Source organism: Aulonocara sp. 'chitande type north' Nkhata Bay, linkage group LG4 (assembly GCF_057382095.1).
Source record: "Aulonocara sp. 'chitande type north' Nkhata Bay isolate Kocher_YH1m ecotype deep benthic linkage group LG4, A_spYH_male_GT1.1, whole genome shotgun sequence".
Classification (NCBI taxonomy): Eukaryota; Metazoa; Chordata; class Actinopteri; order Cichliformes; family Cichlidae; genus Aulonocara; species Aulonocara sp. 'chitande type north' Nkhata Bay.
Window position 1 is genome coordinate 37,554,005 of NC_141347.1, and position 17,473 is coordinate 37,571,477.

The window sequence follows — 17,473 nt, forward strand, 5'->3', positions numbered from 1 at the left end:
AATCAAATCAATGTAGATTAGATTAGATTAGATAGAACTTTATTAATCCCTCGGGTGGGTTCCTCTGGGAAATTCGATTTCCAAAAAAGCACAGCACCGACAGAAGTTACAGAGTTACAGAATATTATATATATATATATATATATATATATACACACACACATATATATAAATACAGAGACAATATAAATAAAATATACAAAGGGGATAAATAGAATAAATAGGAATAAAAATAAAAATACAAGTGAATTGCACATTTCAAGTATTGAGTCTATTGCACCGTTGACTATTTACAAAAGTATTGCACAAAAGGTATTGCACAGTGAGGTGCAGAGGCACTACAGCTTAGTTGTTCCCCCCTCCTTTGTCCTCCTGTTTCCCCTCCCTCTCCCCTCCAGAGAGGAGTTAAACAGTCTGATGGCGTGTGGGACAAAGGAGTTTTTAAGTCTGTTAGTTCTTGTCTTTGTAAAGCTGGAACGAAACAAAAAACGTGTTTTATGGAATAAAATATTTATAAGATATATTGTGAATAAACCCTGCGGTGAACTCAGGAGTCAGCACTGCTGTGTTTCTTTATAAAAATAAAAATCTCGGTTTTTATGAGCTGTAAAGTTATTCACCAGCATGTTTTAGTCGTTGATTGATTTCATTTTTATTGCACCAACATGTATTTGCATGTGTTTGCTGCATTTTTTAAATCTTTTTTTTTCTTACCTTGAATTTCATTTTTATCCGGATTCTACTGATCTCTATATTCTATTATATTTCAAATGTCTTGTGTGGGCTAAAAAACATTTTAGCTCAACGCTTTTTTGTGGAGAAGCGGGACAACTACAAGTCCCACAATGCCCTCCGCACTGTGACGTGACACGGAGAGGAGGAGCGTGCATATCGTTTGTGCCTATATTTTATTTAGCGGTTTATTTATTTATTTATTTATTTTATTTTCCGTCGCTGTCCGAGGCTGAAGCAGCGCGAGCTCTGCGGTCACCTGCATGATGTCATCAATGCGGGGTTAAACGTGCCGCGAGCCACCGGCCGATTCGCGACACTGAACCGAATCACGCGCAGCACCGCAGCCTCGCGCCACACAATAGAGTCGCAGAACAATAGCCGCGCGCGGCGCTGCTTTTCCAGCCTACGACGGCGAACGGGCCTAGTTCGTGCGGAGGAGTATCACCGGGAACGCGTTGAAAGCGCCGCGCTGCGGCGAGAACGGGCCGTTGTGTGTATTTTGGAGCCCCTCGGGAGGAAGAGCCGCGGAGCACGCGGAACGCGCTGCGGGGGGAGAGCGAGGCGGATCGAGTGCAGAGAGAGAGGCGGACAGAGAGGGGAGTGAATGGGCACGACTGCGCCCTCCGCCTCACCGATATCCATCCGTTCTCTACCGACACAGTTAGACCACCGCGGTCCTTCAGGCAGGCCAGCCTGGAGAACCGGAGCCAGCGGCAGCCAGCGGGATGGCATGCGCATGAAGCAGCGGCGGGCGAAGAAACAAGGAAGCGGACGGCTAGCTGCGCTCAGCACGGGCTAACGTGGGCTGATTGTTGGCGGATACCGATTCTAATGAGCGACCCAGGAGCATGCGAGCTGATTCAGAGAGGTGAGCGGGGAAGGGTTCGTGAGGGTCGGGTTTGTTCACCTACACCTGCCCGGCAGCTAGCTGCGGAGCGGGGACAGCGTGAAAGAGGAAGCTGCTGCAGGGGGCGGACGGGCTGCTAGCGTGCTAGCCTGTTAGCACGCCTAACGTTAATGTTTTAGGAGAGGCTGGGGAAGGGAAGGGGGGCTGCCCTCCTACATGTGATATTAGGTAATTAACAGGGCAGACGGTGTGTACAGGTGTGTTGTCCGGGCAGGTATGCCCAGGCTGGCTGTAGGTGACTGTGACGGGATAGCTGCTAGCTGTTAGCGGTTAGTCTCCAAACGGTGCCAGATGCGCATCTTCATTATTATTGCTGTTAGCTGCTGTTAGCTACAGCCAGCCTCTGTTTCCGTCACATGTTTAATGAGAAAATCGTGTTTCAGGTGATGTTCTCATACAGGTGTTTCTGTGGGCTCGTGCTGGCCTGGAAGGAGGAAGCTGGTGAAAACGATCCTGGGATGTTAGCTTCACACAGGAAGCAGGATTGCTTCACCCTCTCCGTTTTCATTCTTTAATGTCAGGAATATTATTCCCTTGATTACTGACAGGCACTGTGAGACTACAGCAGCCGCAAGAATACCCAGAAAATACAATAAATATTATAAGTAACGTGAAAGAAACAGAGTGAAGCTTCAGAGCATGCTCAGCAGCCCGTACAACCAAAACACCTGGATTTGAAAACACCTGGATTTGGACCAGATAATGAAGCAGATCCGGTCTGTTAGTGATTTCAGTATGTCGAGGTCCACCTAACAGGTTTAAATAATAATGTAGAATCTTTAAGCATGTGGCTGCTCTGCAGAGGACTGCTTGCTGTTTTTGGTTCTTTGACTTTGCATCTTTTTTGGAATAACACTGTGTCCCTGTTGGATTTATGCAACTGTAAACCTGCAAAGATGCACTGATACGGCTTTACACTCTCCCCCTCAAACTCCAGGAAGTTCTTGTCTCACTGGAACAAAATGAAGTGTCTGCAGGTGAGCTGCTGTGCACTCGCCTTTGCCTGATGGGAAAGCAGGTGCAGCAAATTTATATAAAACCGGTTTTGTCGAGTCCTTTCACTGCTCATACCGAGGCCGCTCACCATCAGCTTTGAGGGGGACTCTAGTGTCTGATTAGAGTTGTTGTGAGGAGCGTGTTCTTGGTCTCGCCGCAGTGAACTTTGAACTCTGACTCTAGAAAGTTTTATAGTTTTTACCAACAAACTGAACAGTTTGAAGTCGAGGATGAAGAGAACATAGCCTGAGACTTCCAGATGTTTACAGCTTAACACACACTCCAGTCCACAGGAAGTGGCCTCGGCACTGCTGACACAAGTGCGTGCAGCAGACCCTGAACTGATCATCGTTTACACAGAGGAAGCTTTTTGAAAGTAATTATCAGTTAGAGCAAATGTGTGTTTTAATGCTCTGCAGCCACTTTTTGTATGAATGGGTTTATACAATAAAATATCAAATTAATGTCACTTTAACAAAGTGTAAAGCTGAAAAGTTGTTTTAAAAATAAAAGGTACAGAGATCAATCGCGTCTGTCCACACAGTGAACCGTTGTTAACATCGACCACATAAGTGATGATTAGTTAATCGAGCAGCGCCGCGAGGCTGCTGCGAACAGCATGTCAGCTGCATGTTGGTGTTTTGGTTTTATTCTTACAAAATGTTTTTTGTGCCACGTGAGAAAAGGAAAAAACCCAACAACAGCCAACGGCTCCTTCTGGTTATCGATCAGCTGAACCTGATCAGTAGTCAGTATCAGTCAGGAGGAGAGGGAGGCGTGTTCTTCAGGTTTAAACTGCGTTGAATTGGCTCCGTAACCTGACGGGCGCCTTCTTACAGAGCGACTGTGATTGGCCGTTGAGGTCTGCCACTTCCCATCTGGCTGCTTCTGCTGCCATGTTTCGAGTCAGCTGGAGGGCCAACTCGTGTTTGGGTGGTGAAACTGCAGGGCGGTGCGGGCGGAGCACGCACATGCATAAATGGTGGCTGTGGTGGGCGGCTGCGCAGGCTGCGCCGCAGATTCAACACTGAGTGTGAGCTTTACCCCGTGCTGTGCGAAAGTCTTGAGTCACCCCTCATTAATCTGCTTCCGGGCAGCCAGACCTTGTTGTTCCTTCTAAAGCGCTCTTGAGCATTAGTCGCCCAGTTTCTGAAGTTGTTCTGTGGACACTGACTGCTTTTTCACTCCAGTGCTCGTACCTGACCGTTTCCTGTGAAGCACGGTGGAAGTTCTGTCATGGGTTGAGCTCATTTCCAGCGTGAGACGCTGCCAGTCCAGGGAGAGCACACCTGGATGGGCCTCGTCAGAGCCCGGACCTGCAGTGTGAGGTCATCCTGACAGAACACAGGCAGAAACATCCAAAAACTAATAAACATTCAAATACTGAAAACTCAGAGGGCGTTTTAAACCAGTCGTATTCAAATCACCAGTTAATTACATGACTTTCTGGGTCCTTATGATATGAAAAATGTTTTTCCTTTTGTTGAACCTCAGACGAGTTTCTGCTGATTGAATTTTCATTTTGTGAGACGCACATTCTGCTCCAGCCGTTTAAACGTCTTCAACAACACGTACGACGACTTCAGTCCACCTGTAACGTTTCAGGAATAAAACTAAGTGTTTGTTGGATTTAAAAAAGCGTCGTGATGAGTCCAGATGTTTGATCAGCACATTATTGGTGTGATGATGTCATTAAAAGGCTCGGACAGCACAAACATAGTTCAGAGGTCCAGTTCAGGTGAAGCTAGCAGACAGCCTGTCAGTCAAAGAGACCACGCCCCTAATAATGCAAACTTTCAGCCTTAATACGACTGAAACAGGTGTTGTGAGGGGTTTATCTACATGCTGTAAACGTCTTTACCTCCACAGGGATCGTCTGCTGCTGTCCCACATGCTCATATCTCTGTCCTCTCGCTCTCTCTGGTTCCAGCTGACTTGTTCGGTGATGTCGGGCAGTAAGGCGCTGGGCGGGGGGGCCGGCGGTGGGGCGAGGCGCAGGCGGACGCGGTGCCGGCGCTGCCAGGCCTGCATGAGGACGGAGTGCGGCGAGTGTCACTTCTGCAAGGACATGAAGAAGTTTGGCGGACCCGGCCGCATGAAGCAGTCCTGCCTCCTGAGACAGTGCACGGCGGTGAGACGCACACACGACATGACAGCAGACGCCGAGACTGTAACCTGAACATGAACCACACTGGCCTTAAAATGAACTGAGGTTAAAAATACATTACAGATCCTCATTGTTAGACTCTACACAGCAGCTTTGCATGATTCGGTTCAGAATCAGTCTTCTTTGTCTGACCTACATCCCTCGGAAAGCTCTTACACAGAGCTCTTGTTTAACCCTGACAGTGTTTGTGTAATATTCACAGCGAAGTGGACATGCTTCTGTCACACGGTCGCCGTTGGCTGATGTTTGCTGCGTGCCGTCCAGCAAAAACCTGCCGAGAAAGCAGGAATGTGTGTGGCTCGCAGACTGAAGGGTGACCTGTGCTTTTAGCTTTTGATCATCCAGCCCAAACATGTCAGTAACGCGTGACCTACGCAAACCAGCAGGAGACACGTCAAATCTCGCAGGGCTCGCTCAGCGGTCCTCGCCACTGCTGGCACACCGGCCAGCGAGAAAGCCCCTCCCACAGACTGTCAGATCAGGTTCAGTTCGTCTGCAGGTACGCCTCCGCGGTCGGACCTCAGGCTCTGTACACTCAGGTATCTCTGTGGCTTCAACTGATAAGAAGCAATGATTGATGAATATTATGCCCTTTGACCTCTGAAGCCTTCAGCTGGAGTCAAACCCAGCTCAGCGGTTTGCTTTCAGGACAAAGTGTCAGAAGCATGTGACTGAGCAGATCACGGAGGCGTGTTAGCTGCAGCGTACATGCAGCGCTCCATCATCCACAAACATTCAGCTCAAAAATCACACTGCACTTATTTATGCTCAGATCTGCAGTCTGAGTGAAACAGGTTTCCATGTCAACACGGTCCTCCATTACACCTGCTACTGTCCCTGACGGCAGGAACGCGACCCATGCACAGGTGTGTGCGTGCTGAAGATGTGCTGTATTCTTCTTTCTGTGTGTCGATTCTTCAAATGGCATCAACCAAGAGCCCAGCGGGCGACGATGCTGGGTTTCCGTGGCAACCAGTGATGGTTGCTGGCACTGTGAGTGAGAGCGAGTTGGCTTTGATCCATTGCCATTTCACAGAGCTGCTTAAAACACACACACAGTGAGACGGTCTACGGCTCACATGATGGAGATTTATTTATCTGTTGTTGGAGCTTTGTGTGGAGGAGGAGGGTGGTGCAGGTTAGGATGATGCTCCTTGCTTTGCTCCCTCAGCAGGAGCAGAGACGCCCCCTGGTGTCTGCTGAGAGGATGAGGAGCACCAGCTGCAGGTGTTCTGAGTGCTGCTGCCTCACTGAGGTCGAGCAGTGACCTGGCGACCTGCAGCTCATCGCCTCTTTAAGTCATTGCGAGCCGTTTGAGGCCTCAGACCGCAGGTTTGGGTCTGCGCGGGTGTTGGGGGGTCGACCACCCTCAGTGGGTTCGATGTGTGAATCTGGTGTTTCTGAGTACATGAAACACGAAAATAAAACCGGATCATGCGTCTGTGCTGTTGACCTTTTGGTGACCTGCTCGACTTTTAAAAGGTTGATGGGTGCATGATCATGTTTTTAAAAACGCAAAATGCAGCCAAGCGTCACTGCTCGACTAACGAGGCGAGATTGTAGAAACACACTCGGCTTCTGTTTGGATGACAACAGCACAGGTTACAGACCCAAACACAGCAGAGCTCCACGATTCTGCGCTCGGATCAATAACCGCACAGTGTTGGATGCCAGAGCAGCCAGGTGAACGCCGAGGGGAACGGCCCACCTGCAGGATGTGCAGGAGAAGAAGTCTTGATCGATCGATCAGATCCCGACTGAGCCCTGAGCAGGTCGGGAGGGTCCTAAAGTCACAGGAAGGAGTCCGCCCCTCACCTGTGGGCCTGATCGACCTGCTCTGAGATCCAGATGTTTCTCTGAGAGATGTTCAGTCCTACTGTTTGATTAGGAAGCAGGAGTAGACATTAGCGCTCTAAAGGTTTCAGCTTTGTGTGGTTCATTCAGGTACTCTCCTCCCACAACATCTGCATCCACGTCTTTAACTGTCAGCACGTTTCCGTTTTTACCCCCCTGTACACGTCTCACCTGTCTGTCTCACCTGTCTGTAGCCGGTGTTGCCTCACACAGCCGTGTGCTTTGCGTGTGGAGAGGCGGGGAAGGAGGACACGGTGGACTCAGAGGATGAGAAGTTCAGCCTCTCGCTGATGGAGTGCACCATCTGCAACGAGATCATCCACCCCAGCTGCCTCAAGGTCAGTTTGCCTGGAAAGGGCTTTTATTTTGAAATGCCGGTTTGTTTCCTGTGAATGAAAGTTTAATGATGCTGCTGGAGTGCAGACACGGGGCTTCATTCTGGCTTCTTACTGTCCTGAAAACAAAAACCTGGAAACGATCGCTCCTCATTTTATCTTTTGGTTTCACTCTGCTCGCCCTCTGTGGCTGCTGTGCGGGCCTGAGATTGATGGCCTTTCATCTGTGTGCGCGGCAGCATTAATCCACACTAAAAACCAAACAGAGGTGCTCCTCCTTGGTTTCAGGGAGCTGCTGTCACACACTTCCTGACTCAGAGCGAGTCCACTGAAAGCAGCAGGGACTCAGCAAAGTTTAATCTGTGTAACCTTGTAAGTTTTCAGCAGCTGCACACTGGTCACATGATCAGGTTAAATACATTCAAATAGCAAGCTAACGTTCCTTGGCTCGACCAGGACGTGAGTAACACGTGGCGCTCATAAATGTGCCTATAACAGTGTAATTCCAAAAACTCATTAAATGAATGATCAATAATCTGTCAGAGCCACCGACATCTTAAATGTCACATGACGGTGTCTGACGGCCACAGACAGGGAAACGCTCCGGGCGGATCTGGTCCACACGGGGTACGGTCTGAATTTGTATTTGGCCGACCAAGTTTGTCCAGCAGCAGCCACCGTAGCTCTGGTTACGCTAGAATTGGGAGAAGGAAAACAGACCTCAGCTCTCTGAGTCGGCTGACGTGGTGAAAAATTAGTTGCTGTAACTTCAAACTGAGAATATTTCCTCGCAGCGGCTCCATCACATGACCCGCAGTCGTGTCGAGCTGCTAGCATCTCCTCCTCTGCAGTCACTCGCTGCTCTTCCTGATGTTTCCAGATGTGCTGATGTGTGCTGCCTTTTGTCCTCAGATGGGCAAAGCTGAAGGAATCATCAACGACGAGATCCCGAACTGCTGGGAGTGTCCGAAGTGCCACAAGGAGGGCAAAACCAGTAAGGTGAGAGTGGGACCAGTACAGGGGACCGGTTCGGGGCAGTGGTGCGCTCGGATAGACTGAACCCTGCTTCTGTTTGTGTGCAGGACCAGGCGGACGGCTCGGGCAAACGCAGGCTGGATAATGGTGAGGTGGGCCGGTGGAAGCTCACCGATGACCCGCCTCCTAAAAAGAAAGCCCCACCCACCTCAGAGGAGGGCGGGCACAAGAGGAAAAAGGAGAAGGAGCTGCCTGCGGACAGCGGGCCCAAGAAGAAGGTGACCTTAAAGTCAGATTGAACGAGTCACAGAGTTGATTATAGATTATTGATCGGTGTTTAATGTGCTCAGATTTAAGACTGGAGGAGGAGCCAGTTCACAGCTCCCTCTCCAAACCGCTGTTAATGACACTAATGATGTTATCGATCTGCTTCCTGTTTGTTCCTCAGATGAAAGGAGGCCACGAAAAACGCCTGAAAAAGGTAAGACGTCCACCGCTAACCCACGTGATGTCCTCGAGCTCGGTTACCGCCCGCTTTCTCTGACATGTCGTCTTTTCTCTCGTCAGAAACCCAAACAGGAGGCGGCGGAGTCCAATGGCCCCTCCTCCTCTGGGGGCGGAGCCTCAGGGGTGCAGGGTTCCTCCACGTCATCTTCCTCGCAGCCCGGAGGAGGCGGTGGTGTGGGCGGGACGTCGAGCGCCGACCAGCGTTCCCATCACAGAGAGAAACTGGAACGATTCAAGAGGATGTGCATGCTGGAGCGCCGGCCCTCCTCGTCCTCGTCCTCGTCCTCCAGCTCAGAGTCTGACTCGGAGTCTGACTCCGACGACTCCCTGAGGGGGGAGCAGGGGAGAGTGTCTTCCCCGTCATCGTCCTCGCCAGCCCCACCCCCTCCCGTCGTCTACAGCAACAGCAGCGGCAGTCGTGCGGAGCGGGAGAGAAGGGAGAGGGAGCGGCGTCTGGCCGAGCTCGGCTTCAGTGCCAGCGAGGAGTCGGAGGGGGAGGGAGGGAGGGGCGAGGAGGACGAGCGGGAGGACGAGCAGGCCGGGGGAGACAAGTCCCGTCGGAGAGGGGAGGCGGGGCTGTCCCAGAGGGGACGCAAAGGTGGGCTGATGGATGTAGAGGATGACGACACGCCCACTTTGGACAGGACCAGGAAAAACTCCGCCTCCCTGCCCCCGCCCTCACCGTTGTCCTCCAGTCAGATGGCTCCGTCCTCGCAGCATGACAGCTTCACCGGGAAGCAGCGCAGCAACGGGCAGGAGGCACGCAACGGCCGGACACGTGGAGGCACGGGGGGAGGAGGGGGCGGGGAGAAGGAGAACGCGAGCGGAGCTCTGACCAATCACAGACACGGCGGGGGCGGAGCGGGTGGGACCAAAGGTAGCGGCAACCGTGGCAACAAGATCCGAAACAACAAGAACCAGACGTCTAGAAACAGCACCTCCTCCTCCTCCTCAATCCCCACCTCCAACGGCGGGGGGGGCGGGGCCAGCGGACTCATGATGTCAGCCATGGCGGCGTCGCCTTGCTCGCAGCCGTCCCGCCTCGGCCCTCGCTCTCAGATGATGAAGCGCAGCCCGCCGGCCGTACCCTCGCCTCCCCGCCCCGTGCAGATGGAGAGGCACCTGGTGCGTCCCCCGCCGGCGTGCCCCGAGCCCAGCTGCCTGCCGCTGGACTCTGGCACCGCCCACATCATGACACGGGACGTGTGGCTGCGAGTCTTCACCTTCCTGAGTCACAGAGAGCTCTGCGTCTGCATGAGGGTCTGCCGCACCTGGAGCCGCTGGTCAGTCGCTGTGAGGTCACGGGTGCGAGGGGGCGGGGTCTCGTACGATGGCCTATCAGAGTCGCTGTAGCTTTGGCTGAAGAGCCGAGCACGCCCCTTCTGCTGATTGGGTTTAAAACTTTGTTATTGGCTGGTTTTAATAATTATGAGGCTTCTGCAGGTCCTCAAAGGGTTAAAAAACTAATAACAATAAAATAAACGCTGTAAGAATAAGAAGCGTCCGACGAGTCGGGCAAACCGTCAAGACGACAGCGTGTTAGCCGACCCAGCAGGAGGTATGTCGGCGCCTCGACCTCCGCCTTTGTTGCAGCATTCGTGTCGCATACTCACTATGTCATGGGACCCTCGGCCGTGTTGCTATGACGACAGCCACACACATTAGGTGGTAGGGAGGGTTTTAATCATCGATTCATCGATTAAAATGATTCTGGATAATGTGATATCGATTCATTAAAATCCTGAATCGATTTTTAAATATAAATTTATTTTGCCCGAAACGCCAGAATCTCAGGTTAAACCTCACAAAACTTCAACAACCACCAAAGATGAAAACAGTAACTGAGAGCAGGAACAGGCTTCTGCACAGAGACGTGAACACAAAGCTCGACCCGCCGACGCATCAGGATCAGTGAGCTGTGACTTTCTCAGCGACGGCACGGACACGGTCGGGGCTGAAAGCCGACAGCTCGCTGACTCTGTCGGCGGGTCGAGCTTTGTGTTCACGCCCTTTTTGTGCTGATTCTGAAGCTGAAGGTTTGATCTCTCTCCAAACAACATTGATCCAAACTACGCTTCACATAAACATCGTCATGGATTCACTTCGTTTTTGATCGACTGCAGAATATTTTTATAAAATCCCAGAACAGGAAAATCTGCTTCATGTTTTTCTGTTTTATCTTCAGCTGCTGTGACACAAAGGCCTCTGCTGTGACGCTCACAGATACAAAAATATGTAAATGTACTGATCTGAATTATATTTCTGACTGTCTGAGGCAAAATTTCCCAGATTTAAATCGAATTGAATCGAATCGATTCTAGAAATCGGTGACGATACCCAGCCCTAGTACTCCAGTAGGGGGGCTACAGTTGCACTTTTACGAGACAAAAGTGGACTCGCTTCGATCAGAGCTGGAGAACAGCGGTAGGTCCGAGTTCATCCTGTCTGGTTTGGATTTCCAAGTCGATGCGTCTCGCTGTACACGTGACCTGTGCTTCTGCATCGTAGCTTACGCCATAAACGGAGCCCCGTTTGAATCCCACGCTGCAACCTTCCACCTAACCTGACGTGAGCCTCGCGGGTAACTACACGTTGGGTCGACATATACCGCCGTATCTCTAGTGGCGTGGAAGGCTGCGGTGCGGGGACTAAAGGAGTTTGCTGACCTCAGTGTAACCCCCACGGTCGTCAGCCCTGCGGACTAAAGCTGTGGTCTCTCCCTCCCCCAGGTGCTGCGATAAGAGGCTGTGGACTCAGATCGACCTGAGCCGGCAGCGCTCCATCACCCCCCCCATGCTGAGCGGCATCATCCGCCGGCAGCCCGTCTCCCTCAACCTGGGCTACACCAACATCTCCAAGAAACAGCTGATGTGGCTCATCAACCGCCTGCAAGGTGACGGTGCCGCCACCTCCACCCGCTGCACACACACACACACACATTAACCCCACTCGCAACACGAAGACTGAAGCGCGAGGGGAACTTGAATTATAAAAACGCTTTGATTCTGATAACTGCTGTGGATCCCCGTCTGACCGAATCAACTTCGTATTCATGTGCTCACGCTGTGGGGCGGCAGATGGAGCCGAATCTGAAGGCTTGTTTTCAAGGCCTCGCACAGGTGTAGCTCGCCTGCCCACACCCTGCTATAAGTTGCCGTGGTTTTCATTTTTTCACCTGATGGTGTAAGGCTTATTGGCCAAACCAGGTCACATGATACTCTTGAAACCTCCCACTGGAGCCGTTTCCCTCCTTCCTGTGAGGCAGCGAGTGGCTCCACCTCTCACCTGCGAGTCTCACCTGTGTCTTCTGTCCCGCTCAGGTCTGCTGGAGCTGAATGTGTCGGGCTGCCCGTGGGCGGCGGTCTCCGCTCTGTGTCAGGCCGTGTGCCCCTGCCTGAAGCTGCTGGACCTCAGCAGAGTTGAGGACCTCAAAGACTCTCACCTGAGAGAGCTGCTGGCGCCCCCACCTGATACCAGGACAGGTGAGACACCCACATCGGAACACCTCCGCCTGCACAAAGGCTCTGAGGTTATCACGTGTTTGATTCTCTGCTCTGATTGGGCCTGCAGCCCACGGGGAAACCAGAGCGGGGCGTTTCCAGAATGTGACAGAGCTGCGTTTGGCGGGTTTGGACCTGACGGACGCGTCGTCCCGCCTACTGATGCGTTACGTTCCTCACCTGGCCAAGTTGGACCTGAGCCACTGCGGGAACATCACCGACCAGACGGTGCACACGCTCACCTCCCACATCTCCCCCCTGAGAGAGAGCCTCACCCACATCAACCTGGCAGGTAAGCGACGCCTGAGCCTCACCGTTGTCCTGCTCCACCTGTGCCGCTGCTCCGCCTCACCCGTCTGTGTGTTTTCTAGGTTGTGTTAAGGTGACGGAGCAGTCCATCCCGCTGCTGCGCCGCTGCACCTCCCTGCAGACGGTCGACCTGCGCTCCTGCTCGCTCCTCTCCTCTGAGACCGGACAGCTGCTCTCCTTCCCCTCCAATGCCACCACCTCCTCCTCCTCATCTTCTTCCTCTGCTACCACCACCACCAGTGTCGCCGCTACATCCTCCTCCACGCCTGCCGCCTCCTCCTCCTGTCCTCCTGAAGACAGAACGCTGCTAAAGAACAGCTAAAGTCCGCCTTCATGTTATGTGACACTCAAGTCCAGGTGGCCTGTGAGCCCGGCCTCGCTCCTCATTACACTACAGACAGGTGAGGAGGAGGAGGAGGAGGAGTTGTGCAGCACTGCTCCTGACGCTGGAAGAGGAGGAGGGACGTATTTTGGGAAAAAGTTGTTGGTTATAGTTAAAAATAGAAACCCTGAGCATGTATATATTTGTTCTCTGTATAATTTGGGTGTGTGTATATATCTGTAGGTTACTGTAAATGACCCCTGACCTTTGAACCATCATCCCACACCTCCTTAAACTCCCCCATCTCCTTCCTTTCCGTCCTTCCACCCTGCGACCGATCATCACGCCGGTCAGCTGCTCGTCGAGCGAACTCGTCGAGCGAACTCGTCGAGCGAACGCGCCGCGCTCCGTCTGTGCAGGTCAAGCTTTCCCTCTGCTTCCTGTCTCACAGCATCGTCCGCCTTTTTCTCGTTTCTCACCTGAAGCGTCACTGACCTCACACTACACTTTCCATGTCCTCCTCTGCACAGACCACAAATGCATCGACCGTCAAAGTTCGTTCAGACTGACCTTTACTGAACTTGGTTTATTTAACGTGACGAACTCGTCACATCTCAGACGCTCGCGCTGCCAAGTGACTCAAATTCAGGCAGAAACCATCAATCGACTGTTTCTGGCACCTCTTGTGGTTTCTCTCTCCAAAAGTTTGCCGTGATTTGAGTAAAGACTTAAACATGCTCACAGCAGGTCATCGCTGATTTAGTTTCGTTTTCTCTGTTTGACCTCTGACCTCACCGATGACTCCCCTGTAAATACAAACAGCTGAGTGCGTATGAATCGATTAATTGCCCAAAAGATTAGAAAGAGTCACTGGAAAAACTTTAGTTTGGTTTGGTCCAGCACGCCGTCCACGACTCAGACGTCACCGTGACCGACCGACATCGGGAAGGAACCAGAGGGAAAATGGCGAGGGATGGATTCCTGCTGACGGGTCGCTCGTATTGGGTCGTTCACGTAGGCGAACCTCGAGTGTCGTTTTCGTAACACTGATTTCTTCTGCTGCTGCTCTGCAGCTTGCTTCAGGCAGCACAGGCACGTTTTCTATTGTGGAGCCCATTTCTTTTAACGAGACCATGATGAATGTACTACAAACACCACGATGGAGCAGAGGTCCGTGTTCGCTGGGCTCAGTTTAACCTGCAGTCTGAGCAGGCTGTGGAAGCGTGTTCATAAAACACAAGTGACAGACCAAAAGACCGCCGCACCACCCGAGGGGACTCGATTTCAGACTCAAATCGTGCTGTCAGAGTCCCATCACCGGCCGAAACATTGGCGCCAACTTCCTGTTACTCCCCGGCAGGTCCTCCAAGTTCCTAAACCGTGACGAAATCTTCTGCAGTCAAAACGGAGGCGTGGCTTCCCTTAGCGCGCAGGCGACCTCCGTCAGCTGACGACATAAGGACAGCCGTGTCTTAGCTGCTTTAAATGTACCGACGCGGTCCACAAGGGGCCGTCCTTCAGCTCCTAATATTTGATGGTCCGCTCCGAGACCTCATCTTAGGTCGCCCCGCAAACAACAGCTGTGGAAGAACGTGAAGGTGAAGCAGGGATCAGTGCTGATTTAAAAACCTCTCTGTAGCTCCGCCCGCTCAATCAGTCGCATGCTGTTGAGACTGGTGGGAGGCGGAGCAAGGCTAGTGGTCTCCCCACGCTTCCGGTGCTCGTGCCGAGCTAGGCTGCAAACTTCACATGCGGTACTATTAAAGCATCGCAGTCTTTGTTTCCTGTATCGCAGGTGACCTTTGGCCATGTGTGGGGTGTGTTCAGGTGTTCCTCCTCCCTCTGAGCGTGTGCGTGATCCGACTGATCACGCTGTTTGAAACTGAGCCTCAATCATCCCCCTTTGATTTTATACCCTGTGTCCATCACCTTCGATCAGCTTCCTCTGGTCAATCATCAGTTTTCTCAGGAGTATTTGTTGTCTTTGATTTTCTGTTTTCTATTTATTTTGTGCCACAGCAGCGCTTCCATCTGCTCCGATCGGAGACATTCCTGTTTTTGGCTGCTCGCGCTCCATTTGATCAGCTTCTGTCGTTGCATCGTTCAGATTACTTTGAGAAATACGAATCTGTTTGCTGAAGAAACCTATTTCTGCCAGGAAAAGAAAAACATGGATGAACAGTCCAAAATCGAGTTTGCGGAAGTACGTCTGGACTTGTTTTATAAATCGTGTGTGTGCGTGTGAGATCTTGCTTTTGTTTTAAGAATCTTAATTTAGCATAGACTTATTTTATCATATCCCTAATTTTTCTTGTGATTTGCCATCAGTTGATCTTGTTTCTTGTTGTGTTCTTGACTTGTCTCAGGTTATTTCTTAATTTTAGTCACTCTGTAGTTGCGACTGAGAAAATCAAGATGACGACTTTGGGTCTTAAGTTGTTTCATTCATGAAGCGTTTGTTTTCTTGGCTTAAATGGGCTTCGGTTGTTTCTTGTGGGCGTCAGTTATGAAAAAGCATTCAGTTGTATTTGAGCAAAGGTTTTTGTTTGTTTGTTTGTTTGTTTTTTCCCCCGTGTTTCCATGGATAAAAGCAGGGAATTTCAATTATAAAGTCGCACAGATGTTTCATAAATCACGTCCAGATACTCAGCTGTAAATGTTGGGTTTATTTTTCTTAATGTATGTGAACTGCCTGAGTTTCCTTTGGGTGGAGGGTGGTGTTAAAAATGTTTTTTTTATTTTATTTTATTATAATGTTTGTATTTTAAGATGTACACGTCTGCGACACATCAAATGGTCGATCAAATCACAGCGGTTTTAATGACTAAAACTTACTTTTCAGGGTAGACTAGAGTAAATGGATTGCCTTGAACCAGCTGGCAAGTTGGTTAGCTGCAGTCAGTGCTGCTTTACCTCCGCTGCTCAAATATCACTCAAACTATTAAAACTAGTGGACAACAATGTCAAATTAGTGAAAACGTCCTCTAGCTAGCCCACATTAGCGACAATACCCTTTTTAATTTAGGGATTTATTGTTGGTAGTCAGCTAACACGCTAACACTAGCTCTTTAAGGATTAAAAATAAAAACTAAAGAATAATTGAGTAAAGTGCATGGAGCAAATTAGCTAATAATATAACGTTGGAACTTACATGAGAATCTAGACCGGAATATTAAAAACAGGGCAGGAAATAATTTGTCAAGTTAATTTATAACCGCTAAAGATAACAGAATTAGTTTTAGCTAGCTAAATTATTACAGTATAAACTAAAAAATACAAACATACTTTTTAAGGGAGATTTTTATTTATCAATAAGCTAACAAGCTAATTCTGTTTAATTTTAGCTTTGAAAGTTGTCAGGAAAATTCCAAAACAAGCAGGAAAAGGGTCTGATTTATCAGGCTAGCTGAAGGTAACTGCAAAGGCTGTAGAGGTTCAGGGTTGGCTGGCTAAGAAGACCCGATACTGTTAAAGTTTAAAAAAAGAAAATGAGCGGGAAAATGGCTACGTTCTTTAGGCTAGCTCAGACGACCTAAAATACCCAGAGGTTTAGCTAACATTGATTCAGAACTTGGTCAGAAAAATAAACATGGAGGAAAAAATTAAACAGGTCTACAAGTTTGTTTGTTTGTTGTTGTTGTTTTTTTTGTTTTTTTTACATGATTACATTTTCAAGCTAATTGGTGTTAGCTTGTTGGTTTAGAATAAAGTGTTCACATATTTCTGGGGACATGATCATAACTGTTTACTGTCTGCTATTAGTCATTTTCTGCTGTTTGTTTTAAATATGTTAACCGTTACCCGTGTTCAATTCTTAGGAAAAAAATGCAGCGTCAGCACCTTCTGTTAGTTGGTATGAGTGAATATTGCAGCGCTGCAGCCGAGGTATCGCAGTGTTTCCTGCAGCAGTGCGTTGACTTTGGGCTGCTACCAGCTGTGAAATAAAAGTATTATGGGTAAATTTGAAATCGCCTGTGACGCCTTGTTGTGCCATAAACGCATCAGATCAACTGTCAGCATGTGAATGGGTCATTTTGTTTTTTTAATCTTTTATTTTTTTTCTATTTGTTGAGTTGTTTTCTTTTGTTTATTTGTTTTTTCCGTGGGGGTGGTGTGCTCTCTGCCGCTTCAGCTAGCAACAAATGAGGAGGTCAAATGTGATTGGACGATAATTGCTAAGTAATGGAAACTGTTTTCCAGTCGGACACCTGCGCTCTCCTCGGGATCTTAGTAAAAACTGAATCATGTGGTGTTTGATGTCTTTTTTTTGTTTTTGTTTTGTTTTTTTAAAGATGCACTGGATCATCATCTTCATCCTCACCTTTTGCCAAATGTAGTTTTTGTTGTGAAAAGGGGCATTTTATCCTGTTTTCCCTCTGTTGGGTTCTTTTTATACTTTGTCCATGACTCTTCCATTGTGTTGATGTTTTAAAAAAAGAAAAAAAAAAGAGGAAGATGTTGGAACAAACGGTAAATAGACACAAAAAGACCAACTCCAGGCAGCTACGTATGAGTGACTACTGTAAAATGACTAATAAAGAAGCAATGGGTTTGTTTTTCAGCTGCGTGTCTTTATTCAGCTCGACGTGTTTCATTCAGACAGACCTGCGTCACTTCACCTGCGCTCACCTGGCCGTGGCCTCTCTCCTCTAATTATATATTTAAAACATTTAATTATGAAGCACTTTTCTCAAAGTCCTAAAACAGATCAACACGGAGTCAGACACACAATCATAAATGTGTCAATATGAATGTCTGCAGCTGTTTTTAGTAAAAACCTCTGAATCAAAGTCGAGGAGTGACACCCAGCCTCTCTCATATATATATATATATATAAAATTTAAGCGCAGAACATTCTAAATATCC

The 17,473-nt window shown here is 49.5% G+C and overlaps 1 protein-coding gene across 1 annotated transcript; it reads left to right on the top strand.

The window, feature by feature from the left end:
• The first annotated feature begins 704 nt into the window (after positions 1–704).
• On the top strand, positions 705–17,168 carry fbxl19 (F-box and leucine rich repeat protein 19). Its single transcript, XM_086290376.1, has 11 exons — positions 705–1,603; positions 4,569–4,769; positions 6,854–6,997; positions 7,907–7,993; positions 8,077–8,247; positions 8,418–8,450; positions 8,537–9,759; positions 11,206–11,369; positions 11,797–11,958; positions 12,047–12,268; positions 12,348–17,168. Exons 2-11 carry the CDS (start codon positions 4,584–4,586, stop codon positions 12,605–12,607), a joined length of 2,652 nt encoding a protein of 883 aa, XP_086146502.1. The 5' UTR covers positions 705–1,603; positions 4,569–4,583; the 3' UTR covers positions 12,608–17,168.
• The last annotated feature ends 305 nt before the right edge of the window (positions 17,169–17,473 follow it).